The sequence below is a fragment of the Leiobunum rupestre genome, chromosome 6 (assembly GCF_980474605.1).
Source record: "Leiobunum rupestre chromosome 6, qqLeiRupe1.1.hap1, whole genome shotgun sequence".
Lineage (NCBI taxonomy): Eukaryota > Metazoa > Arthropoda > Arachnida > Opiliones > Sclerosomatidae > Leiobunum > Leiobunum rupestre.
The window spans coordinates 67,965,262-67,991,605 of NC_143389.1; the positions used below are offsets into that span (position 1 = coordinate 67,965,262).

The 26,344-nt window shown below is 33.2% G+C and overlaps 2 protein-coding genes and 1 long non-coding RNA gene across 8 annotated transcripts in view; 1 reads left to right on the forward strand and 2 right to left on the reverse strand.

The window, feature by feature from the left end:
- pps (protein partner of snf) overlaps positions 1 to 8,698 on the reverse strand; it is a 32,659-nt gene extending 23,961 nt beyond the window's left edge. The window contains exons 1-3 of one of the 4 annotated variants that reach the window (XM_090179005.1): positions 8,417 to 8,698; positions 8,028 to 8,336; positions 4,141 to 4,294 (exon numbers count right to left, since the gene is read on the reverse strand). In XM_090179005.1, the coding sequence (XP_090035131.1) occupies positions 4,141 to 4,291 (151 nt within the window). In that variant the 5' untranslated portion in view covers positions 4,292 to 4,294; positions 8,028 to 8,336; positions 8,417 to 8,698. Of the gene's footprint in view, positions 1 to 4,140; positions 4,295 to 7,075; positions 7,135 to 8,027; positions 8,365 to 8,416 lie in introns of those variants that run through there. The other 3 variants (XM_090179008.1, XM_090179006.1, XM_090179007.1) reach the window with 3 other exon arrangements.
- Positions 8,699 to 11,879: 3,181 nt separating this feature from the next.
- Positions 11,880 to 13,215, reverse strand: LOC149943259 (uncharacterized). Of its 3 annotated transcripts, none has more exons than XR_016481300.1 (4): positions 13,090 to 13,215; positions 12,867 to 12,999; positions 12,704 to 12,791; positions 11,880 to 12,641 (listed from the first exon to the last, which is right to left on the reverse strand). It is a non-coding gene; the product is annotated as an uncharacterized LOC149943259 (long non-coding RNA). The 3 variants fall into 3 exon arrangements; XR_016481299.1 differs by having other exon boundaries at positions 11,880 to 12,036; positions 12,103 to 12,791; XR_016481298.1 differs by having other exon boundaries at positions 11,880 to 12,791.
- A 466-nt stretch (positions 13,216 to 13,681) lies between these two features.
- Positions 13,682 to 23,346, forward strand: Tmem18 (transmembrane protein 18). The gene is made up of 5 exons (XM_090178945.1): positions 13,682 to 13,981; positions 15,612 to 15,729; positions 17,698 to 17,752; positions 20,306 to 20,399; positions 20,601 to 23,346. The coding sequence occupies exons 1-5, from the start codon at positions 13,931 to 13,933 to the stop codon at positions 20,748 to 20,750; spliced, it is 468 nt and encodes a 155-aa protein (XP_090035071.1). The 5' UTR covers positions 13,682 to 13,930; the 3' UTR covers positions 20,751 to 23,346.
- The last annotated feature ends 2,998 nt before the right edge of the window (positions 23,347 to 26,344 follow it).

A 26,344-nucleotide genomic window follows, 5' to 3' on the forward strand; every position in this document is an offset into this window, starting at 1 on the left:
CACGCAATAGGTTTAAATGCTTATATAAATAGAATGGATTCAAGTACCTAAGAATATGCCAAGGTAAAATTTGAATACTGACGAGGAAACTACCCGAGGTGATAATCACCGATTTTGTTGAAACTAGGTGGGTATGTAGACCTTATGGTAACATGAAATTTCACCAAGGGAAAAGTTGCAATGGGCATTAGTTTTTCCATGGCAAACGAAAATGTTTTTGACAACACAGTATGTATATTGTCCCATTGAAAATAACAATTGATAAATTTTACATATTTTGATCAAATTGACCAAAATGCATCAAAATATCATAAAATTCATTTCATTTGTCAATTTTGATCTATTTTTTTACTGGTTTTGAAATTTGAAATTTTTTCACAGGGGGTACCCTTAGAAGTGCTGAGATTCCCATGTTATTATCAATGGGAAAATATACATACTGTTTTGTCAAAAACATTTTTGGTTGCCATGGCAAAACTAATGCCCATTGCAATTTTTCCCTAGGTAAAATTTCATGTTACCATAAGGTCTACATACCCACCTAGTTTCAACCAAATCGGTGATTATCACCTCGGGTAGTCTCCTCGTGAGTAGAAAAAGCTTGTTTGCTCTCAATTTTTTGTGACTTTAAAGCTCACCTTATGCACAAGTGGTTTGAGAAAAAAAAGCAAATGTAAGTATGCAAAGATAGTATCAGAGACTTAAGATTGGTTTACATTTGACCAAAAATACCCTTACCAAAAATTAAGTTGGATTTTATTTGGTATACACATTTTAGTTGACGTAAAGTTGGTTTTAGTAGGCTCAAGTGGTCAGAATATTTCAATAAACTAGTTAAAGGGTTAATAAGTTGTTATTAAGTTGATTTGAAAATACTTTTTTCTTTAAGTTGGTAATTAGTGGGTTTTTAGTGGTCAGAAAATTACATATTATTTGTAAGTAGGTTTTAAGTTGGTATTTAGTTGGTTTTAATTTGGTATTTGTTCCAAATACCAACTTAAAGTATTTACTAGACCACTTATTTTTTGGTAAGGGATATAGTCATGTCAGAATGAGACATCAAATACCAAATTTTGGTTTTCAGCCGATGTTGAGCATGATGACGTTAATTTTCACTTAGTGGTAGCGTTATGCTCACCTAATCTACATTTAAAAAAATTTCAATTTCCATATTGTAAATTTTTATGATTTATTAAATTTGTTTGGTATATTTGCTAAACATAACTTTATTTAAATACAAATAAATTAAGCGCTATTTAATAATAAAAGGATATTTCAGTTCCCCTAAGCTGTAAAATATTTCTTCCGATCCCTCAGCCGCTAAAAAAATCATAATTAACTCTGTGCATTTGTGAAGGTATTAAAATTAAAATTGGTTTCTACAGTTTTTCAATATTTAGAAGAAGTAGTGTTTTAATTGTAGAATATATTTCTATTTTGGAAATAAATATAGAAAATGGGTTTAATCATAGTTAAAGCGAATAAGACAAGAGTACATAAGCTCAACTTTGGAGGTAGTTAACTAAAATTTATTAGGATAAACGTGGTATTTCAACTGATAGGCCTTCTAGTCAAAATTACATAACATTCTTTGTATTTTAGCCATTATAATCATTAAAAAAGCTAAATGAAACGCGATTGAAATTCTGGATTCATGCCACTGTCAAATAAGTGAATATTGCTTTTAATTTCAACAAAGACATTATTCTATAGCTTAACCAGCTAAGACAATTACGTATTTAATAATAAATAAATGTTTGTAACATCAAGAATGCATAGAACTATTACAATGCATGATAACCGTGTTATACTTCTCAGAATGGAAACGCCCTGAAACTGTGTGTGTAGCGCCATCTGGAAAATGCAAACTGCTCTAATTTAACATAAAAAATGGCAAGATAATTTTTTAATATGCATTCGCTGACCGAAGTATTATAATTCAATATTGTAAAAATAATGATAAGAACAACAATAATAAATTATAACTTATAGATTACATTTGTCACAACTATATGAAAAATTTTGCACTATAGGGCATTAGTTAATCCCCTGAATTTGATAATTATAACTTCATGGTGTCTTCATTTCATATTTTGATAATTCTTCATTACTATTATTAGCTGTTTAGTTTTAACTTATTTCTGTTTAACTGTTCAGATGTGTAGTACAAATAGCAAAATAAAACGTGGGAGTTAGCATATACATGACAGAATTTAGCAAGAATATTGGATATACAGACAAATATGGACATAAGAAATCGCAACCAATTATTATTATTAAAAGGGGTGGAAAGCTGTGCACTTTGACCTTAGGTCCATTGTGAAACTCCCAACCTGTGACTTTAGGTAAAAAGTCCTATCTCCGACACAAAGTTAAGAATCTGTTTGGCTGGGATGTTGAAGAAGTCATGCGTCTTCAACCGATGCATACCAAGATGCTCAAACCTTTGAGCTGCATAAAAGTCACAGCTACAAAGAATATGAGAGGCAGTTTCCTCCTCAGTTAGACAAGCCCTACAAATTCGGTCATCACTGACTCCAAACAAGGTCTAATATATATTAAGTCAAACAGACCGACTACACACACTTTTAAAGAACCACTGACATACTAAACCTAAATTTCCACTTGTTTTAAGTTCCCAACAGCTACATCACCTCGTAGGATCAGCTGAATTACATCCATTATCAGTTTGTGAAGATAAATTATTGATGTAACATTTTTGACCCACGGAAATAGATTTTTCTTATTTCAAAGCTTTTAAAAAGTAAACCATTTGGACCATCAAGGTTGATAAACCTTAAATTTCTTTGCCTAATAAAGATTTCTCGCTAGTACTGAGTCGCTTTTGGAAAATTGTTTATTTGAATTTTTCTTGAAAAAAAAAAAAAAGGTTGTAAAAAAAGAGGTTAAAAACTTATAAGCCAGTCAACTCATGGATTAACCTTACAGGGATAGTTCTCTGGGGTACAAAATTTGCTAAAGACGTACCCTGGTGGCCAGAATTGTCAACAACCGGAAATCTTGATTTTACCGATACACGGGGGAAAAATTGAAAAGGGGGTGCAATCGCGATTGTTGAAATTATTATTTTTGTAGGCTAAGGCCTATCTATTGAAAACTTGTTTACAGTTTGAAAGCCTATAAACAATTTAACGAAAAATTAGGTGATATACATAAATTACTAAAAACAATATGAAAAAGGTCCAGAGCCACTGACCACGATTGAATATTTCAATTTCAAACGTAATAAAACAACCCGTTGAAAATATATTAAATTCGCCAAAAGCCGCCGCGAGATGGCGACGTATCAAAAAATCTTGTTCCGGATTTGTATTGGTATAGGGGGTAAAATTGAGGGGACAGCAAAAATATCTGGCAGCCTCGTTTGAAACAATCATCTTCAACTCGTAGTATAGTAAAATGTATTATAGAGAACTATCCCTGTAAGGTTAAATTATTTCATCCATGGTCAACTAGACCTCATTTAGCCAACTAACATTGCTAATTTGAGGCAGTTAGACCACCTCTTAGCTCATTTTGAGTGAAGTTGAGATGTAAATTATTCAAATCCCTTACCAAAAAATAAGTTGGTTTTTAGTTGGTATTCACATTTAAGTTGATATTAAGTTGGTTTTAAGTGGTCAGCATATTTCAGTAAACTAGTTAAGTTGGTAATAAGTTGGTGGGAAAATGCCTTTTTCTTTAAGTTGGTATTTAGTTGGTTTTTAGTGGTCAGAAAATGACATATTATTTGTAAGTTGGTTTTAAGTAGGTTTTAAGTTGGTATTTAGTTGGTATTTGTCTCAAATACCAACTTAAAGTATTTCCTAGACCACTTATTTTTTGGTAAGAGATAGAGCAACATGTAAATGATGCGAGCTTCAATTACTTTCAAATGAGTGTGTAAAGAGAGAGGAGCCAGCTTTGCAAGGGACTTAAGTGCGAAAAGAGAGAACTGCCTATTTAGCCTCTCAAATAAACTTGCAAGAAGAACACTAATTCGCCCTAAAATGAGCATGAGTTGCTCTTTAAAAATACAATTCCCATCATTGATTTGATGCTACATGAAATGGGATTTTTTGTTAACTTGGTTCAAAAAAGAGCAGTCAGAAAATCTAAACCGTAGGTTAAGAAACATACTTAGAACATCATCTAGTTTTGGATCAGAAAAGAGTTTATCCGTCGAAGTTGCCTGCAATAATGCTTTGGCTTGGTCGGATGACAAAACAGCATCTAGTTTCTGAATTTGATCTTGAGACATTTGCAAAAAAGGATTTTTCTCACAATCCATTTCCTAAATGAAGTAAAATAATGTTAGGCAATTGCTTTGAAATTGCTGACAAAAATCACCAAATAATATTGCAAGTCAACTGACAAATTTCAACACTGAGAATGACTTTTGCGGAGAAAAGACTGTTGGAGTATATTTTTTAATAATAATATTTTTTCTAAACTGTGTGGATGATTGTTAACCTAAAAACTTCAATATTGAGTACCATATAGATGATTTTACAAAATGTTTCACAAACATATAAATTCTTGCGTAGGTTATTTAGGGAATTTCCCAACGATATTATCACAAAACTAGATACGTATACACTTGGAAGGTTTAAGGATCTACTGGCAACATACTACGAAAGCGGATTGAGCAATGGCTGTTACTTAAAATGTCACATGTAAGACAGCATATTTTCATATTTCTACCACCGCTAAGATGCACCACAGGAAGGATCTTCTTTAGGAAAATAGACTACCAGCAAATTAATTTAAAAACCCAGATTAGCAAACACACCAAATATCTTGTAGAATTTATTATTTTCTTCCCAAAACTGATCTAGTTCCGTGTAAAATAGCATTTTTAGATAAAAAAATCAAAAGGCATATCCTCAACTATCAAGGAGACATCCCAACGTGTCTCTCCCCGTTTTTGATCAAACTCAGGAGTTAAGTAGACATTTTTGCACCTTGAAATCTCCTAAAGGGAATGGCCATTCGTTTTGCCATGGCAGCCAAAAATGTATTTCACAACTCAAGTTTTAACTTTTTCTACATAAATAGAATGGCAAAATCACGGATTGTAAACCCTTACGATTTGACCAAAATTTGGTTTTACCAATTTTTATCCTTTTTACCCAATTGTTTTGCTAAAATTTAAATTTTTTTAAAATGTTAAAGGGGGGGGGGGGACCCTTACAAAGCGTCATTTTCTCATGCTATTTTACGCAGAGAAAGTTTAAATTTGAGTCGTGAAAAACATTGGCATGGCCAAACAAATTGCCATTGAAACTTTTCCCTTTAGGAGCTTTCAAGGTGCGTGAAGGTCTACTTAACCCCAGAGTTTGAAAAAAATCGGAGAAACACATCAGGGTGTCTCCTTGTAAGAGCCGAGTTTAGTTTATGTCGCAAGAAAATATCTCTGCTCTAAACAATGTTCATTTCTATGAGAAAAATCGGAGTCACTATAGTCTTCTTTTGATATTCCAAGTGTATACATATAGTTTCCTGGAAGTAAACACAGAGATTTGGCTTTGATGCAATAAAAAATGGAATCGACTGAACCAATTACTACCATTTTTTAAATCTCATCTCTTAAAACACAATATTAGATTCAAGCAACATTTTAGATACCCACTATGGGTAAAATGTTACAAATCCTTAAGAGACCCTATTTCCTGCTCATCATTTTTTATTCCATAGATATGACAGGGAAGAGCTTTCAATCAGTGTTCCGAAGTGGTAAATGACATGCGTCAAATATTTCAAATAACGATGTGACCAATCGCTACGGGCTAATATAGTGGCAAATAATTTTTTTAAAAATCCAAAACAATTTGGGCTATTAAGTCAAATTTTGGTCTAGAAAATAGATTAGGCATATAGCCTCATCTAGGTATTTATTTTTGGCCATTTGTTAATTGAATAATAATTTTACTGAAACTATCTGGGTTGCCTGCTAGATTGTTTTTTCACCCCTTTTCTTTGTTAGTGGAAATTATTAGTTCTCTTACTTACATAAATTAATGTAATTATTTATTATTAGCGACTATTTGCCATTGGCATGAGCTTTTTTCTAAAAAGTGGCTTTTATTTAACACTGCTTTCAACATATCTTAACAAACATCGCGGTAACTCCAGTGAAATTATTGGTAGAGATTAATTTTATACAATTACAAATTTCATACTCCTTGGATATATTTGAAAAGTTGTAGAAAATTTATTTCACGATGAAATTTTAAAAAATGCTAAAAAGGGGAAAGTGGCGTAAATAGCATCCTGGGCCAGTGGCAGATTAGAGATGTTCAAGCCTCGCAAGAGTAGGCTGATTAGTTGGAGCACAGATTTTTGTATACAATTTACACTCCGCTATACATTCTGCCTACTCATTTTTCAACGGCTTAGCCTATTATAACTCTACCTGAGAGCTAAAGTAAATCAAGTCAGGAAAACCCATTTTGGGAAACAATTTTTTTAATCATATCTATAATAACTGAAATAAAAATCTAATATTTGAAACATACAAAAGGAGGTTAAAGCAACGTTAAAAATTAAATTATGAATCAGTGTAATGCAGAAATACTGGCAGATTTTAATTTCAAATTTCTTTCAACTTACTTGACCTTTGCTCTCAGGTAATAACAGACCTATCAAAATCACTTTTGCAGGGGAACTTCTGAAACAATAGTTACACCACTGAAGAGGGCTGTATATATAAAGATTGATAAAGTGATATTTAACCATTCGTTACTAATGAATAATACACACTACAATTTAAGTTCCGTCTTTTACTTGGTTGAAGATTTTGGATTTGCAATGATTTAGCAAAAAAACTTGATTTTCCACTTAATGATGTATGAAAGCAGCTATTTGTATTTCTTAGTTTTGAAGTTATTGAAGTTGATTATTCTGGCGCTTTTGCCCCAATGTAGTTTTTACTACATTTTAACAATACTGAACTTTATACTCTCAAAATGAAGTTGTCAAATGAAGTATCGTTTTCAGTAATATCGAATTTTAGCTTATTCAGAAGAACAAGATTATGAACCTAAAAGCGAGGGGGGCTAGGGACTAAGGTTACCTTCGTTTAGCATTTGGGGCGCCAAACTGCTTCTTGAGGCTAATGCACAGAGGATATCTCCTTTTCGGTCCGGACATGCCATTTAATGTTCACTTGGGAAATAATGTTAATGTTCAACACTAATAAAATCAATATCAATCATTGAATTGAAGATTTTCAACGACCATTTTAATTGTAAATTATAATACTTCTTTTTTTGAAAAATTAAAAATTTTCAGACAATTTCGACTTAAACATTTCTATAGAAAGGAAATCAAAATTACGGGGAAAAAGTAAAATTGAACCCTTGCATTTAGGATATTTTATTTTGAATAGCATCCAAACCTATCCCATCGTTTCTTAGGTATCTCTTCCAATTACAGAAATACATTACTAATGACTATTTCTTATGCGAAATGTAGTTGTAGTTTGCAGTGATAAGTAAATGACAAGCGCCTGTTGAACATTCTAGTCAGAGTGAATACTCAGTAAAGTCACGTTGAATAGTATTAATTATGTAGAAGATTCAAAAATCCCAGAAATTACATTTCTTTCTATATTTATACCAAATTCAAGAGGAGTCGGATAATTCAAAGAACAAAAAATATATAGACTAACTTTCACTCTTTTTTTTTCAAAACCTTTATTTTAAATTCCTCTTTTTTTTTTACTGGTAATTTACTGAAGTAATTCTGTGAAGTATGTTAGGTGAATGAAATCAATTTTAAACAAACTCCGATTTTAATCAGCCACCCCTGCCTCAAGTCTTAAAGGCTACTCCTTAGCATTAGAAATTTCCAGTTAAAATTGAAGTGAAGCTTATGTAACCATAACACCCCTAGACCGAGCTGTTTATGCAATTTCTTTGGCTTGATGTTGTCAAAGATATAAAATTAAACAATTTCACATCACATACTAATTAACAAACTCAATGTTTCTTATACTTAAAAAAAACCTTAATATAATGACTTACCTTAAATGTTCAAACTATCAACAAACTCTAAAGAGCATTGATGTAATTGAAGTCGTTTGATATGGAAAATGCATAAATTCAGAAATTATAAAACCAGCAAGGTATGAGTATGAAAGTACTGTTTTGACTCATTATCTTTTACACATGTCACATGTGAAGAAATTATACTATTACACAAGTTTTACTTTAAAAATATAACTAATGGTTATCTTTAACACTGTAAACTTGTCTAATCCTAAAACAAGCAGAGGAATAACAGAGCCTAACCAAAGTTAATCTTGCAATGATATAAACCATGAAGTACAAAACCTGAAAGGGACAAAAAGCTCAGTACACAGGCCTTGGTCTTTGTTCCGCAAGTGAAATCACTTAAGACATCATTCACTCACCAATTATTTTTGATTACTTATATCAGCGAGATTACTGTAGAACGCGACACCAGTGATTTATCTATGTAAGATACTTTCCGTGTGTTGTCAATTTCTTAATCTTAAAGAATAACCATACATTTCTGCGAATTACCGCGAACCACACTTAGGCTTAGTAAATAACGTTTTCGAAAACTTTTTTCACCCTCTCTATCCAAGGCCTAGTAAAACAAGATGTCTAGAACCAAAATGAAACCTCAAACCGTAGAAATAAAATCATGTCCATACTAAAATGATTCTCAAATCGCTTGTGGTATAAAAAAGTGAAGTACAACATTAAAATTTCCTCGATTTCTTTTTGACCGTGGACCAGTCATTGTTTTTTTATTCACATTAACATTTTACACACTTCTACCTTGAACTAATTAGTACATTTCCTATCCCTCTATCGGGGAAAATAATCTTAACAGCGACTGCGCAATAGGCGTTTCAATAAAACATCTTCAAAGATATCGCCAATATTTCCGAGAGCCAAGACCTGCAAGTTACTGTTTATATAATGCTTGTTGAAATAATGGAAACTTTTCACTTGTACGGTCTGCAACAAGCGTTTCCCTTTTACATTCCTAGCTTAAATTTGACTAGAAAAAAATTGTTGCAGAACCATCCTACCATTGAACAAATTAGTGTTACCAAAACGTATTTGCACACATAATTATATTATAAACAATATTAAGTTATCAAAAGTCAAAATAGTGCACTCTGAATGTTTATCAATATTAAGTTAATCTATTTTGTAGCAGTAATCGCTAGAGCACATGAAAAAATAATTATCAGATAAATATTGATACCAGTTTTATAAACTTGTTCGAACAAAAAACCATATTTCTCGATAAAGATAAATTTATACCATTTAATAAACAATTACTGTGCACCGGTTTCCCTCATAATCATTGCGGGTAAAACAACTATTTCTAACAGCAAGTATGCCACTGTACCTTTATTCCATTCAAAAATCTTCACTAACGGTTTGTTTCACCACGAACCAGTAAAAAGTTGGACGCGCGGTTGACAACGCAAACTTTACCTAGACGAGCAGATGTTCGGTTATCTACATGGCGCGTTAAAAATATTATTTTTGAATGTTATAAAGCGATAAATGATTTTTCAAGACGATTTTATATTACATTTAAGTTCATATAAACGGGAAAAATTATCAGTGTAATAATACTTATATCATTTGGTATGTTAATTAACGTTTAATTATCACCAACTTTACATTAATTTAAATGTGGGCGGGAAAAAACTTTTAACCAAGTTACGCGCGAGCTCGCCTCTAGAGGAGCTGCTCGTCAATCGCTCGTACTCTATTTCAACTATTTTTTCCAATAAACTTGCTTCTTTTATTTGATAAAGCAAATTTATTTGAGAACATGAGTCTCCGAGAATTTAATTAATTTGCAAATTAATTACATTAACAGAACTTGACACTATATTGTAGTTCATTTTAGATCCTAAGCCTTGGTTGTTCAAACCGGTTTTTTACTAAAATAATGGCCGTCGGTTTATCCATGGATTAAAAAACCTTGTAAGGTTATTTAATCCATGGTTTATCAGACGTAGAGCTAATTATACGACGGCATTATCGGCATTTAAGATTCGATGACGTCAAATATGACATCAAATATTACGTAGGGTACGGATGACGCAATATCTGTGAAACAAACCGTTAGTGAAGAAATAGAGCTAGTGGCATACTTATGAGTAATTATGTTACATATGCTAACAGTAACCTGTGAAAAGATATGTTTTGTTTGATTAATTACTCCTAAAATATTTAATTAACCATTCTCAATTTTTTATTTAAACAAAACTAGCTTTCTATGATTTGAAAGAAACGCGTTTTCTAGTGCGTTCTTAGCGATTGGAAATTATGGTAAAAAGAAAACAATTTCTAACACTAACCTGTGAAAAGATATGTTTTCTTTTGTGATTCACTCTTACACGATTTAATTACGCAATTTTGAGTCATTCTTCAACTTTAATGAAACATAAGTCGCCTTAAAGATGTCAAAAAAACCGCGTTAGTGGCGAGCTAAAGTCGGCCATTTAATCTTAGGCGAAATAGAGTGTTAGTTCACCAATGCGGCGCCTATGGCGTAACTTTCGTTGCCAGCCAAACGAAAAGCATGGGCCAAAGGCAGGGTTCTTTAAAAGTTCTAATCGGACCACGCGACAAAATTTCAAAAATCGTTCTAATTTGTTATCCGATTTCTATGACTGATTGGTCAAATTTGGTCGAACTCAAGGGCGTATTTAAGGGGGGTTTGGGGGTTCAATCCCCCACGAAATGCTGATGTCTGGGGGGGTGCCTAATAAAAATCAGTGAAACTTCCGTTAGCACCCCCCCTTGAAATTTTCCCTCAAAACCCCCCCTGAAATAAAATCCTGGATACGCCCTTGGTTGAACTAATAATATGGCGAGCAACAACTTTCTAATTGGAACCAAATCCGTAAACCCAACGGTTCTCGAGATAGTTTTTTGAATGAACTTGAAGACATGGTTCAACGTCATTCAATTTTACACTAGTAAATGTCCCCCTTCACGAGGAATGTTCCATAAAAATTTTAAATTAATTAAAAAAAAACAGTTATTTATAATTTTTCGTTTTTTATCTGAACATACGCGTAAAACAGGGCCCACCTAGATTAATTCCAGGCTCTTGCTGCTAGAGCACCATTAGCAAACGTTTATGCGTTTTAGCATATGGAACCTAATCGCTCATAAGTATGCCATTTTCTCACGGGATTTGACGTAAATTACTTCCAACATAAGATAAGATTTTTGCTTGAATTTGCTTCTAGAAGATAGCGAACGGCAGTCTTTCAAAGATGATTCGGAATTCTTGAATCAACAGAAGCCCCAGTCCACCGGGGCACGGCCCACTGCGCATGCGCTCGCGTTCTCTCGCCCCATAGCGGCCTGCTCAAAGAATTTCAAATCCATGTATTGGCGCGAATCAAAAGTTTAGCGATTAGTGTCATCGTCGTCCGCCGGGAGCGCTTCGTCCCAACCCTAAAAACGCGTCTTTTTACAACCGATTTAACATCATACTCTATGGTGGGAAACTCAACAACTGATGAGTACGTGCTGCTAAAAAGTACCTAAATATTCTTAAAGCTAATTTTTTTCATTTTTATTTTGTAATTGAAAGTTATGTTTCCATTTATAACTTAAAAAATTAGGTTATAATTCAGTTTTTTTCAAATTGTTTAGCAAGAAAGTTAACCCTAGTTAGTTTTATTTACAACTTTTACCTTGTCTTGTAGCCATTTTTCCATACATATATCAGAAATTCATGTATTTCTGGTTATAACTATATAATTTTCATTATCTTCTAAAGAAAATAAAATGTTTATTTAGGTGGAATTTGTTTATTTTTATTATAAACATGTTCTAAGATTTACATTGTTTGAAACCCTTTTATTATTAATAAGTCAATGGATTCACTAGATTATACAAACTATTGAAACGTAATAATACAGTTTACAGGTAATTAGAAATTAAATAATTTTTATTCAACAATTTAGTTACCCTTACTTAACTAGATTAAAATGCTTTTGCGTTCCTTATTGCAAATCTAAAAAAGTTATGAAATTCTGTGAGAAAGATGGCTGAAAATCATATCACATCACGTGATAATTACAAAATAAATGACACATCAGCATCAAGTGTAGTATGCAGTTTACACTTTAGTGACACAGATAAAGGTACAGAATTCATCTTTAACAGACAATTGTGGGGCTTGACATTTTCAAAGAACCTGTAAACAATTTGGTTATAAATGCACTGGCGTCTCTAGACCCTTGGGGGTGGGATATACTGACCTGAAATTAAAAATTAGTAGTCCCTCAAAAATGTAAATAATGTTTAGTCATTTTCTTGCCTCTTAAAATCAAGTAACCAAATTCAAACAAATTAGATTTATTGATTAAACGAATCAAATTTCGAATTGGGATTTACTACTCTCTACTTGATTTAATTTAACTATCAGACAGAGGTGGTTTAAAATATCCAAAGCAGAAGTTTGTTTGATTATCTCAATTGTTTTGACCTTCATAGAGGGAGCGATTCCATATTTACGAGAAACTCCTGGAATTTGTAACAATTTGCCGAAGCTTTCTAAATGTCCTCTTTTACAGTGTGATTGCAATGACACTCATGCTTCAACTTCTGCAAATTTATCTGTGACAAAATAATTCCACCTTTAGTTGATAATATAACACGGTTAAATTTCAGCTTGTTACGAGAAACTTAAAGAACTTGTTTTAAGCCTCAAACGATAAAGTTTCTCCAAATGTGAAACGCCCAATACAACATTTACAGCAGTCATTCCTGGAAACAGATAAATAATAACTTTGTTTAAACTTCTCCATATTATGGATTGTAAATATTTAAATATTAACTTACTTTCCATTTCCCAGTTATTAAAATATTTGCTATTGGCTTAGCTACAAGCGTTAATTGTGATTATCCAAGCAGTCTTTTTCATCGACGTGTTGTCAACTGTAACAGCTGACTCAGTAGCGAGAGCATCTGACATCTGGTGATTTTAAAATATTATTTTCGGCGGGAAAAACAAAGGTAAAAATTTTGAAAAAGTGATTAAAACGTATAAAAAGAGTTGATTTACCTTTCATTTCCTTGTAAATGCCTATTAATTCTTAATCTTTTTCATAATAAATCAAAAAACAACATATCTCCGTAGGATTCAATGTTAAAGAGGGGTCAGATTATAGCGCTCCAGCCTACGTAGCGGCCACAAATGGCATTCTCTATTTTGGGCTGATTGAGCGGGCCGCTATGGGGTGAGAGAACGCGAGCGCATGCGCAGTGGGCCGTGACCGGGGCTAGGTTGGAGCTAGGTTGGGTAGATATAAAAAAGTTATTTTGTATCTGAATGGAGGGATTACCGCGTCCACTTCTATCAGAGGGCGGAATTCCACCTTTTTTACCTTGTCCAGTGTGAGAAGCAGAGTGAAGATAGAGAACGCTTAGATAAAGTTATAGTAATCCAACGTTAAAAAAATTAGATAGCTGGACTAGTGCTAATAACCGACAGTAACAGTCTGAGAGTGGCTTCATTGTTGATGAGATGGCTAATAGGTAATTTTTGAGGTTAAGAAAAATCGAGAAAAATACCTTATTTCTGAGCCTTCGAGTTTTTTACAAAAGCGTCTGCTTTATCGTCCGTCCCTTCTTGGAAATAGGAAATTACTAGACAATTACTGTTACCGTGTTACGTTACTTACGTAAGGTAGCCGTGCTACTGCTTGAAGTTAATTTCATTGTCGAGGTCAGAAAGACGAATTTTTACACTTCAAAGTCGAAAAATAAATTTTTAAAAAGGTGCTGTCAGCTACCTTTTTGTAAAATCAATGGATCGAGGAACGTAATTTTTATGCAAAAACAAAGAAGCCAACTTTTTCTTCACAATTTCTATTTCTTAAATTGGCAACACATCTGTAGCACTAATGCAACAGGAAGTGAGAAATCCAGCTTCAACTTTCTTCATCTTATTTGAGGTACTTCAGTTTTTTTCCAGTGGATTGGTGTTTCAAACTTTTTCAGAGAATGAATACTATTCATAAAGTCACGCACTCCAGCAGTTACTGGATTGAATAAAGAACCACTAGAATCTGCCTTGGTCTGGCCTTCATATACCAACCTATTTGTAACGTAGTCACCTAAAATGTGCTACTTTCCTTAAAATTATTAGTAAACTTTCCTTCTTTTGAGTGTACAGTAAAGAAATGTGGCTATTAGATATTAAAAAAAGAACATAAGTGAACACAGTTTAGAATTATAGTGGGTTGCAAGTAGTCTTATTGCAAAAATCCTTCTGCAACATTACTAGTTCCTCTGCAAATTAAAAAAAAAGAACATAAGTGAACACAGTTTAGAATTATAGTGGGTTGCAAGTAGTCTTATTGCAAAAATCCTTCTGCAACATTACTAGTTCCTCTGCAAATATTGTCTCAACTTAAGGCTTAGAATATCTGGTCACTTTCCCCTCGGAACTGCCCTATTTTGTACAAGCTTGCCTGTGACATAGTCAGGAGCTTTTAGAGGGGGTTGAGAAAGTGGTAAAATTTTTACAGTCCCAGATATACCCAAGGGGGGAGGTTGACATGGAATTTATAATAGCAATTGCCATTTGACTGCTCTTGAGATTGTGCACGATCAACTTTTCAAGTTGCATTTGCGAGCTGGAATCTGCTTTGATCAATTTTTGAGTTCTCTTGAGATTGTGCACGATCAACTTTTCAAGTTCCATTTGCGAGCTGGAATCTGCTTTGATCAATTTTTGAGTGCTCTTGAGATTGCTAGAAACTGATCTGTCTATTTTGACAATTCAACGGATTGATATTGCTCTTGGGGCAAGTTTTTTTTTGTGTTCCACCAAATTTCATCCGCTCAGAATTTTTTTTCGTGTTCTGTTTTAGCTTAAGAATAAAATTTTCGAATCCGTGAAATGTGTTCCATTTTTCACCCATTCGGAGTGAAGACAATTACTTCAGGAACCGATTTGGAGTGAATATCGTGTAGTCAAATGGAAAATGTTATAAAATATGATTCCTATCTGCATCGAGTTGCATTGGCCATTTACCAACCAAACAATAAACTCATAATTTTTACAAGGTAGGAACTCTGTCACACTTTCAGATTTCTATCTTGTTCATTTATACAGTTGTGGGTTTGCATTAGACAGTATTGCTATGCCCTTTTTTAAAATAAAATACTTTTATATGAGTCATAGCAATTTATTTCTGCGGCATCTGTTTATTTTAGAGACTTGAGTATTCTGAAAATTTGTATAGTTCTTTTAAACATAATCCAATATAAAACCACCAAGTAAAAAGACATTTCACATTATATTATATCGGATTCAGATTAAACCAATACTTGACAATTATCTATATGAAGTATGCCACTGCCTCAATTACTGTCATGCTTCTCTTAATACATTCTAAACTTTTTATAAACTCTTCTCAAAACTTCCTCCTCCCTTTTGAGTATGAAATGATTTACGAACGAATTATTCTGGTTTTGACTCCTGTCTTTGAGATTTTTGGGGCCAATTTCCTTTTGCATTTCAAGAATTTTGGTTGGTACCATTGATATTTAAAGTTAATAGGGTCCTTTTTTATAAAGGTTGATTGGACTGAACCATGGCTCATTGCATTGGTTGCTTTTCATGCTTGCGTGACTCTTACAACTGTATGCACAAGGAATAATGGAAATATTCAAGGAATTCTATTTCTGATTTTGCGTAGGCTTTTTAATCTTTATTATTTACCATTATCATTTATTGAAAGTGGTTAAGTAAATTTGCATGGTACTCACTCTATTATTTGACTTTGGTATTCGCATTAAATATAATCTATTTGCATATTCCAACTTGGAGGTGATATGATTTTTCGCAATCACTCTGGTATGGCACCACACGCAGAGGTATTCCTTGGTTTAAATGAAACTTCTAATTGGAAACATTGGGTTTGATCTGCCAAACTAAGCTTCAACGCTTTAGCTTTGAGAAAATATTAATATTTGCTGAAGAAGTATTTGCGCCCATGAAAAACTGTCTGAGACCGAGAATGTTTTGATTTTTACTCTAAGGTAAAATGACTATGTTGAGACCATATGTGGGCTTCATGGTTGAATTTTTCCCTTTCACGAGCAGGGTTGAAGGAAAAATATCACCAGCTTGAATCGTGGCAGAAGATGTAAATTTAAGGAATCCATGAGATACGGAGCTGATTTGATTTTTTAGGGGGAAGTAAAGCTAACTCGTTAAGCTTGAGGGGGATTGGTAGAGCAATTTTAAAATTCGACTCAACATGGTTATTATCCTTAAGTGGAAATATTGCATTTCCAATATCAAGTTTTTTCAAAACTCGTCCCACCCCTTACCAAAGAATAGAGTGTTTTCGTCTGATACGATTTTGAAAACTTGTAACGTCACAGCTGTAGTGTTAATAGTGGCCGCCATGACAGTTACCGTTTTTTATCAATAGGCAAATTACAATGGTGATGTCGCAGGGTTTCAGACGACAACACTCTATAAGTTGGATTTTAGTTGACATTAAGTTGGTTTTAAGTAGGCTCAAGTGGTCAGCATATTTCAATAAACTAGTTAAAGGGGTAATAAGTTGTTATTAAGTTGGTAAAAAAATACTTTTTTTTTAAGTTGGTATATAATTAATTGGTTTTCAGTAGGTTTTTAGTTGGCATTTGTCTCAAATACAAACTTAAAACCAACTTAAAGTATTTCCTAGACAACATATTTTTTGGTAAGGAACCCAAATAATTAAAAATATTTTTAAACTTAAAATTCATGCTAAAATTAGATTTGATTTTTTTAGATTAAAGATGTTTTTGTGCTATATCCCTTACCAAAAAATAAGTTGACTAAAAACCACTTACGACAACTTGTATTTCAACTTGGTTTTCAGTTTGTATTTGGGACAAATGCCTACTAAAAAATAACTTAAATCGTCTTTATTAATCAACTTATTTCCAACTAAACCAGAATCATCATTTACATTTAACTACTTAAAACCAACTTAAAAATAATATGTAACTTCCTGACTACTAAAAAGCAACTAATTACAAACTTAGCAAAAGAAGTATTTCCCTACCAACTGAATAACAACTTATTACCCCTTCAACTAGTAACTTGAAATATGCTGACAACTTGAGCTTACTTAATACCAAGTTAATATCAATTAATAATGTGTATACAAACTAAATACCAACTGAAATCCAACTTTTTTTTGGTAAATGATGATAGTAAGATATTTCCAGAATTTTAAAATTTGAGGTTTTTTTAATCAGGTTTTTTTGTTGAGTTTGTAATAAACAAATTGTGTTAAATGAAATTTGTTCTTTCAATTAATTTTTTATTTCTTTAATTTTAAAACATAAGTGATTTTGTAATTGCATAAGTTGATTGATACTATATTATAAATAGTCTAAAGTTTAAATCAATCCTAATTAAATGTGATTATCACTTACAATGTGGATTTCTTAAAATTGTTGTTGCTAAAAAACTTTTTTGTACATAGTCATAAATTTATTGAAAGCCTAATATGGTACATGAATCTTTGCATATGAAGTACATTTAATGCCTTTATCTCTGGGTGCATGTTCTTTTTTGTAGCTGCTGTTTTCATTGTGTACCTGAGCACCTGATCATATAAAGATCTGCAAGGTAATTTCTGTTTATATTTCATTTCAGTTGCCCTTGTTTACAGCTCTGAGGCATTGAATGAAATAGCAGCAAGAAATTGGAGGTATTAAATCTGCATTTTGGTTTTAGACTGTTTACTGATCAAAACATAGTCCAATTAGTTTTACTCATTGTAAATTTTGTTTTGTTGCCTATATCAATAAATTTCTGTCACCCCTCTTAATACATTTCTGAATTGAGAAAAAAGTTGCGCCCTGGGTGGAACCTTCTTTTGGTGACTCTCTTTTCTATATAATGTACCAGTTTATATCAAGAAATTTCTAGAACATCTTGAATTAAATTACCGATTATGAATGCATTAAAAATGACTAGCCCTATGCATTAAAACTATTAGTAAAAATTTTAAAAGATCACTTTTGTGTAGTGAAAATAAAGTATTTTATTTAAAAATATGAGACACGACTAGTTTCGTTAACCATTTGCTTGTCTCTATTTTAAATACTTATTTCAAGGGATTATCTAACGTTTAATTTAAAATATTAATCTAATTTATGTATTAATTTCGTATCATCAAATAAAATTAAATGATTGGGATAAAATTTCATTGATGAAGCTGTTATGTAACCTCTGTCATTTGCTTCGGCGGTGATAAAACTAATTTCATTTTTAAAAACAAATTTCGTCAGAACATACATAAAATGTCCTAAATAAATAAAAACGAAATGCTGTAGCCTTTCGGCATTGGGGATGGTTTTAATTTGCGTGTGGAGGTAACAATACAGTGAAATGTTTTCGAAATACAGTTATTGATATCATATTTGTATTCTTATTTATTTGAACATCTAAAAATTAAATTTTATTGTTCCTTTCGACTTTGTTTGTAAATTGAATTAAAACATCCAGAGAATTTTGAAAATTTTAAAAAGGTCAATGTTTTATATAACATGCCTCCAAAGAGCTAAGATGTCGTCGACATAACAATAGCAACTTCATCAGTAAAATTTAATCTAAAGTAAAAAGCAGATATTAAATTAAAATCAATTCAAATTTCCCTTTCAACAAAAAAAACAATTTGCAGTAATCCCTTTAGTATATAAAAAAATATATAAAATAGGTAATGAACTTAGTAAATGTGATGTTAAACCAGTTTTTAAATCTTGTAATAAATTATTTAACCCCATAGGACCTAAGGAAGATGAAATTCCACTCTTAGAAAATTATGGTGTGTATAAAATTCCCTGCAATTGTGTCTACATTGGACAAACAAAACGAAATCTAAAATATAGAATAAACTAATATAAGGAGGGTTGGCACGATTTTGCCAAGGAAAAAACCGGCTGAAAAAAACTAGGTTTTTTTTCATGGTTTTTTCCACATGTAGTCGCAAAATGCAATAAAAAATAAATAGTAAAATCAGTATATTCTTCTATTCTATTCACTCTTCTTCTGGCTTATCTTCATCTCTCCTATTTGTAATGACCAAATTAGTAACTTAATAGATGTATCAATGATGGGGTGGCGGAGTGGTTAGCACTTTCGCCTCGCAGCAAGAGGAGCCGGGCTCGATCCCAACTTGGGGCACTGGGTGAAAACTCAGAACTACTCCTTCTGCGTTGAGTATGCAAGTTCTCTCCCCGCTGGTTTAAGGGGTTTTCCCCCAAGTTCTTCGGTTTCCCCTTCCTTATAAACTTGTAGAGGTTAACGGTAATAGTTAGTGTAGGGAGCTGTTGGCTCGCATGGCATGTAGGGCTGGCTACCACCCTCCTATGCATTGTCACCCGGCCACCTGTTTAAAGGCATAATAAGTCGCTAGATGACTTGGGCCTAAGGTGGTGACTTGGGTATTAGCCTAGCTGATTATTTGTTTAGCCTGAAGAGATTTTTTTTCCGGTTTTTACCAGTTTTTCCCACATGTCCCGCCAAAAAGGTTTTTGCCGGATTGTTGCCAACCCTGAACATAAGAATGGCGTAAGAAACGCTAAAATATATTCTTTGGCATTGGCGGAACATGTGTCAAAAAATCCCAATCATTTAATTTTATTTGACGAAACGAAATTAATATGTAAATTAGATAATTATTTTAATTTAAACGTTAGATAATAACCTTGAAATTATAAACTATAAAAAACATAATGAAGTATTCAATAGAGACAATGGGCCTTGTAGTTAAATTGTTGCACTTTGGAAAAATATTTAATTTTTTTTATAATTTTGCCCTCTTAATTTTTTACCGTTAGTCAATCTGTAACCTCCCCTCAAACGTTTACAATCTCACCCGATGAAGGAACCGAATGGTTACTAACACTAGTCGTGTCTCGTATTTTTAAATAAAATACTTAATTTTCACTACGCCAATGTGGTCTTTTTAATTTCTACTAATAAATTAACAATTCTAGTTGATAAAATAGTTGTGCTATATAGGGCTTCTTAATACCTCTGGTCAATTCAAAATCATTCCTTGGGGGGCCTATCTTATATTTTTATTGAATTTCACAAGTGTTTATCTAGAAAACTTGTTTGAACCAAAATATTCCTTAACAATGTAGATGTATTTTTGTAGAATTAATGTAACATGTTGCATGTAATGTTCATTTCATGATTGCATTTGCGTAAAGGGGGTAATATATACTTGCACATAATTTATTTTATTTTGTAGATTGTTCTCCAAATACCAGTATTTTGATAGTAATGGGCTGTTTATTTCTACTATTTTTTCGGTTCCGCTTCTACTAAACTGCATTGTTATGGTGGTGAGTATAAACTATATTAATTATCGGCTAGGCTAATATCCAAGGCACCACCTTAGGCCCAAGTCATCAAGCAACTTTTAATGCATTTAACAATGCATTATTTATGAATTACACATGCCCACTTTACAATCGAGAAAACAACCCTGGCACATGTCTCAAGAACCATTTCCAAGGTTGTAATTTAATTTTTATATTTTATAGGGCACATGGATGTGGTCATCGGGAAATCTTATGATCGAACTAAAGAAAAAGCAATTGAAACGTTCATTGCATGAAAATAATACAACTAGTCAAAGGCAGGATAGAGAAAATAATAGAAAGAGATATTCCAGTGCTTCCAAGTCTGATTAAATTTGAAATATTTAACATATTTTTTAACATTTATTGTAAACATTTTACTTATAAAAAGACAGTATTTATACCATTAATTACTGCAAAAATTTATATGTACAAATTATGACTGGTTTTGAAAAACCTCTTAATTAGCCTTTTTAGTTTACATAGTGCCACTACAAAACTACTGGTTTTTTGTCTGCTAAGCAGAAATTTCTTGATTTATCATTTGCTTAGCAGACGAAAATCCAGCAGCTGCTCGCTGGCTCTATGTAAACTGAAAAGGTTAATTCACCAATGCCAATTTTGTCACTGTTGATAACAGAAGTTTCAACACATAGGTTAAACATTTTAACCCATTATTAATAGTGTTCTTGGTAGAAAATCTTATTTTATATCAAGCTATCATCAAGAAACTATTAATTTAAGATACAATGTATAAGAGAGACAATCTGTTGGTAATTTTCTCAAAATCTGTCCGTCAAAATCAAAAATCTTTTAGAATGTTACGCTGATTATTTTAATATTCCTTTCATTATTTTTTCATTTATACTTAAAATATGTCTTAGATGATAGCTAGCCAGTGTTTCTTTCAGGCATCTCTACAATTTTACCTAAAGTAACCAAAGTCATAGGGCTCAAAATTCCAACTTAGAACTCAAGGCAGGGTTTTCTGATTTAATAAGTAGTGACAAAAGAGAAAAAAATAAAGTGTAAAATTCAATAATAACTAGCCAATTTGATTTAAATCAAGTGATATTTTTTCAATGTAATAAGCTCTCGAGCCATGTCAATTCAGAGCAAACTCACTTTAATTTAGTTTTATTAGAAATTAAATTAAATGTAGTTTACATTACTGCTGCACTCGTATTTTTAATGATACAGGCATAAAATAAAAAAATCTATTTAAAATCCAATTTAAATCAATGAAAAAAAGAACAAATCCACAACCCTGGTTAAGGGGAATAACTACCACAACGTCATAATAGTTTGACGTCAGCCATGCTTTTTCCTATTGAAAAAAATTCTACCAAACATGGCGATCACAGCGAAAGCTACAAAATGTGTTAGTTCCCTTTAGGCTAGTAACACCTGTGCTGCGAAGTATGAGCCTGTATGTCAGCCAAAGGATTTTGATATCATAATCAAACATACCAACAGGTTTATATTATCTTATATAAAACCTTTTCTAGTATTTCTAACATCTAGATGCCAAAACTTTTACTAGGGTAAAAACTTACTTTGGTTTGAAAGTTACAGTTTATAAATTTTTGTGTAGTGCAAAATCTGTCCAATGTTACTCAAATTATCTACACTGAGCTGCAGGTCTAAATTTCCAAAAAAAAAAACAAAAGTAGTTTATTTTGAGAACTCGAGAAGCACTTGAATATGTCCAGCAGTATTTGATAGAAGTCCCTCCTTTACATCATCACCGTGATTGATCTAGGTCTAGGATCTGTCATATTTTATGCAAAGTTTCACTCAGTATTTTTTCTATTTCATACTACCGGTAATTAAATGATACACCCGGTACTATTACTTTGGCAAAGAGGTTATTTAAATCCTGTGTACAAATAATACATTGCATTTTTTTACTAAGTATGAGTTATTTTTATTGTGTGATTTTCTTTACATATGCAAAATCACTGCACTTTGAGTACTCTTTATTCCCTCTTATGCTGTTCCTCCCTGACAAAACAAAAAACTCAATCGAAACCAAAAGGATTGAAATTTGAAATTTAAAATAAGTATTTAAAATCATTTGGACCTTTATTCAAGTTCAATACCAATGGGTATTGGTATTTCTATCGTCAATTATTTATTGGCGCTATTAACCTATAAAAACCGATAGAAAATGCCTGATGAAAATAAAATCGGTACTTTTAACCCATAAACACACAAAGTCCCCATAACAGACGTTTGACCAATTGAAACTGATAGTTTGCAATTGAATAGTAATTGTGACTAATAGGAAAATCCATACAAAATCTATCTAAATAACTGGATATGAATTTCTGCTTTTGTCCCAATGGTAAACCAATTCAAGATTTCAATTAATGGGTGCTTTTGTCAAATCCTGTTCGGGTCTCTTGCGATTTGCTAAACTCAATTGATTTTCGATACGATTTAAATTGGAAATCTTCCAATGGTTTTTCCCTGTGGGCTGCCAATTTTTGGTTTTCAAAAAGCGTTTAAGCAGTCCCCTAAATGAACTCTCCCTTCTATGCCTTTGATATTTTCGATGCTGCTTAGTGGTTTATTGCTGAGGTAATACCTAAAATTTTTGACGTCTTCTGTAACCAATACGTTGAAGACCAACAAGTTTTGTTTTCTCCCTCCAAAATCATTGGCTTTCTATGTAGTTCAAAGTTTTCTCTTGTCTTTCTTCCAGTTACTAAGATAGATACCCACCAATTTGGTAAGGGCTCAGGGGAATTTTGCCTAACTGACAAGTCCCCCCCTTTGCAACCAGTTTCAGTGCACTCTTTAAGAGCCAAAAAAATTGTATATGGAAAATTCTTTTTGATTGTTAATTTTTTTAAATGTGTAAATTTGTTTTCTTTTTAGAGTTTTTTGTAATACAAACTGTTAATGAAGTTATTTTTGCACTAAAGTGAATTTCAATTGCCTATTTAGAAGTTATACTTTTGAACAATTCCTGGTAAATCAGCCGAATAATCATCATACTAAGTGACATGACATCATTTTGTCTAAACAGCTCCTCCTGGAACTTGAAGGGCATATAAAAATATGGTTTAGGTAAACAAGGAAATTGTGCCAGGATTTCTAGGGATTAAGGGATTATATTTGGGTTTTTAGATATAAACAAATATTTATTAAAATATTTAGGTATAGGTGGATATATCAAGATATTTCAAAACCACCAAAAACACCAAGTTATTCGCCTGGGGTACGTTCAGCTAACTTCCCTTACCAAAAAATAAGTTGGCTAAAAACCACTTAGGACAACTTGTTTTTCAACTTGGTTTTCAGTTTGTATTTGGGACAAATGCCTACTTAATAATAACTTAAATCCTCTTTATTATTCAACTTATTTCCAACTAAACCAGAATCAACATTTACACTTAACTACTTAAAAGCAACTTAAATCCTACTAGGGAAACATCTAAAAACCAACTTAAAATATTATGTAATTTCCTGACTACTAAAAACCAACTAATTATAAACTTAGCAAAAGCAGTATTTTCCTACTAACTGAATAACAACTTATTACCCGTTTAATAGTAACTTGAAATATGCTGACAACTTGAGCCTACTTAATACCAACTCATTATAAACTAATAATGTGTTAACAAACTAAATACAAACTGAAATCCAACTTATTTTTTGGTAAGGGTTCGCTGATAGATTCGGATGTTTTAAGAATGTACGTAATATATTTATGATTAGGCAGATATGTGCATATGTATGAATTGGTGTTATATGTATCCGCATATAAGTGGTGTGGCGAAGTGGTTAGCACTGTAAGGGACTAAATTTCTACCACTGGGTATCCGTAAAATAAATAAATTCCACTAGAAATAATTAGCATTACTTTTAATATAACTCGAACAAGAGATCTTATGGTCTGAAGGTGATTCTGCAAGGAGGGAGCACCTAACTACTCAGGGGGAATCCCCACAGCAACTGCCCACGTTCTGCCCTGTGCTACTGCTTTACTCCCTCCTTTATACCACGTTTAGTTTGTAAGATCTCTCCGTGCTAGTTAGAGGGGTTTCCTCTTCGCATAAAAACTAGCTGAGGTTAACGGTACTAGTTAGTGTAGGGAGCTGTAGGCTCAAATTGCATGAAGGGCTGGCCATGACCCTCCTATGCAATTTAACCCGGCCACATGACTGGTAATTGGCTTTACAAGTCACTTGTTGACTTAGGCCTGTGTGGTTCCTTGGGTATTAGCTTAGCTGATTATTATTATTTATGGATACGCTAATATTTAAAGGACATGTGGAGATTTGGATACATTGAAAACCATTCCTTCCTACACTTTTTGACCCTTTTTCCCCTTAAAATTAACTTCTTAACTTCTCAATTAACGGAAATTAAGTTTCAATATCTTATTCAGAAGGCCATGTCAGCTGTACCATAGTCGCCTTTTTTTTTAATTCAATTTCTTTATCTGTGTCTTATTCATCAGAAATTTGCATGTTTATTTACTGATGAAAATGGTCCTATGTTATAATCGTTATGCTAGGGTAATCAATCGATAACATCTTACATCGTATTCATGTTACGCACTCTAGACTCATATGGGCTATAAAATCATTTAAGCCCTATAAGGTACCAGGACCTGATGGGATCTTTCCCATTCTGTTGCAAGAGGGCATTGATTCTCTCTGCCTTTGCTGTTAAGGATCTATAGGGCTTGTATTGCCCTAGGGCATATACCAAGCACTTGGAAACTGTCTCGGGCCATATTCATACCCAAGCCTGGTATGTCAAATTACCTTGAGGCTAAGGCGTTTAGGCCAATTAGTCTAACTTCTTTTCTCTTAAATATTTTGGAAAAGTTGGTGGACAGTTATATTAGAGAGGAGGTTATCTCTAAAAATGCTCTCTCCTCCACACAGTTTGCTTATCAGAAAGGCAGGACTACTGAAAACCGCCCTTCATGGCATAAGCAACTGCCTCGAAAAGGCAATTGATTTCAACGAAATAGCGTTAGTGGTTTTTCTTGATATCGAAGGGGTCTTTGATAAGGTCTCTAGCGCCGTCATTATGAAGGCTGCTAAGAGGTTTTGAATCAATGACACATTCTGTCTTTGGATCAAATCCATGTTAACTGACCGGAAAGTGATGTCATCCCTGCTCGGTGACTCCCTTATGGTCTCCACCAGCCGTGGCTGCCCTCAGGGGGGGTCTCTCTCCCCTTTTGTGGTGCCTGGTGGTGGACGATCTAACGTGGAGGCTGAATAGGGGGATGTCGCTGTTTCGGTTACGCTGATGATATTGCCATCATTGTCACTGGGAAATTCTCAACGACAGTTAAGGATGTAATGAGGAGGGCTCTGGCATCAGTCGAGTGCTGGTGCAAGGAGGTCAACCTCACAGTTAATCCTAGAAAGACGGTCCTGGTTCCATTTACTCGTAAAAGGATCCAGGGATCATTCAATGGTATTTTCTTATTTGGAACTAACCTAGTGGAAAGCATAGAGGTGAAATACCTGTGTCATCCTTGACAGCCAATTAACATGGAAACCACATCTTGATTATATTATCAAGAAGGGCAAAATATTATTTTGGGAGGATTAGGAGTTCAGTCAGTAAATCTTGGGGCCTTAGTCCCAGAGCTGTATACTGGCTGTATACTATGATCATCAGACCCATTCTGTCTTAGGCAGCTGTGGTCTGGTGACCAAGGGTTACTTTAAAAACCGTGCAGTCTGAACTGCACACCCTGCAAAGGTTAGCTTGTATTGGCATTACTGGAGCTATGAGAACAGCCCCAACCCCTAAGTGCTTCTCTAGAAGTTCACCTGAACATTCTTCCTCTGCATCTTCTTATAGAGGAAGCTGCTGCTTTTGGTGCCTATAGGCTTAACCAAAATAGTTGGTGGAAGGCTAATAATTGGGTAAACAGTCACACCAAACTC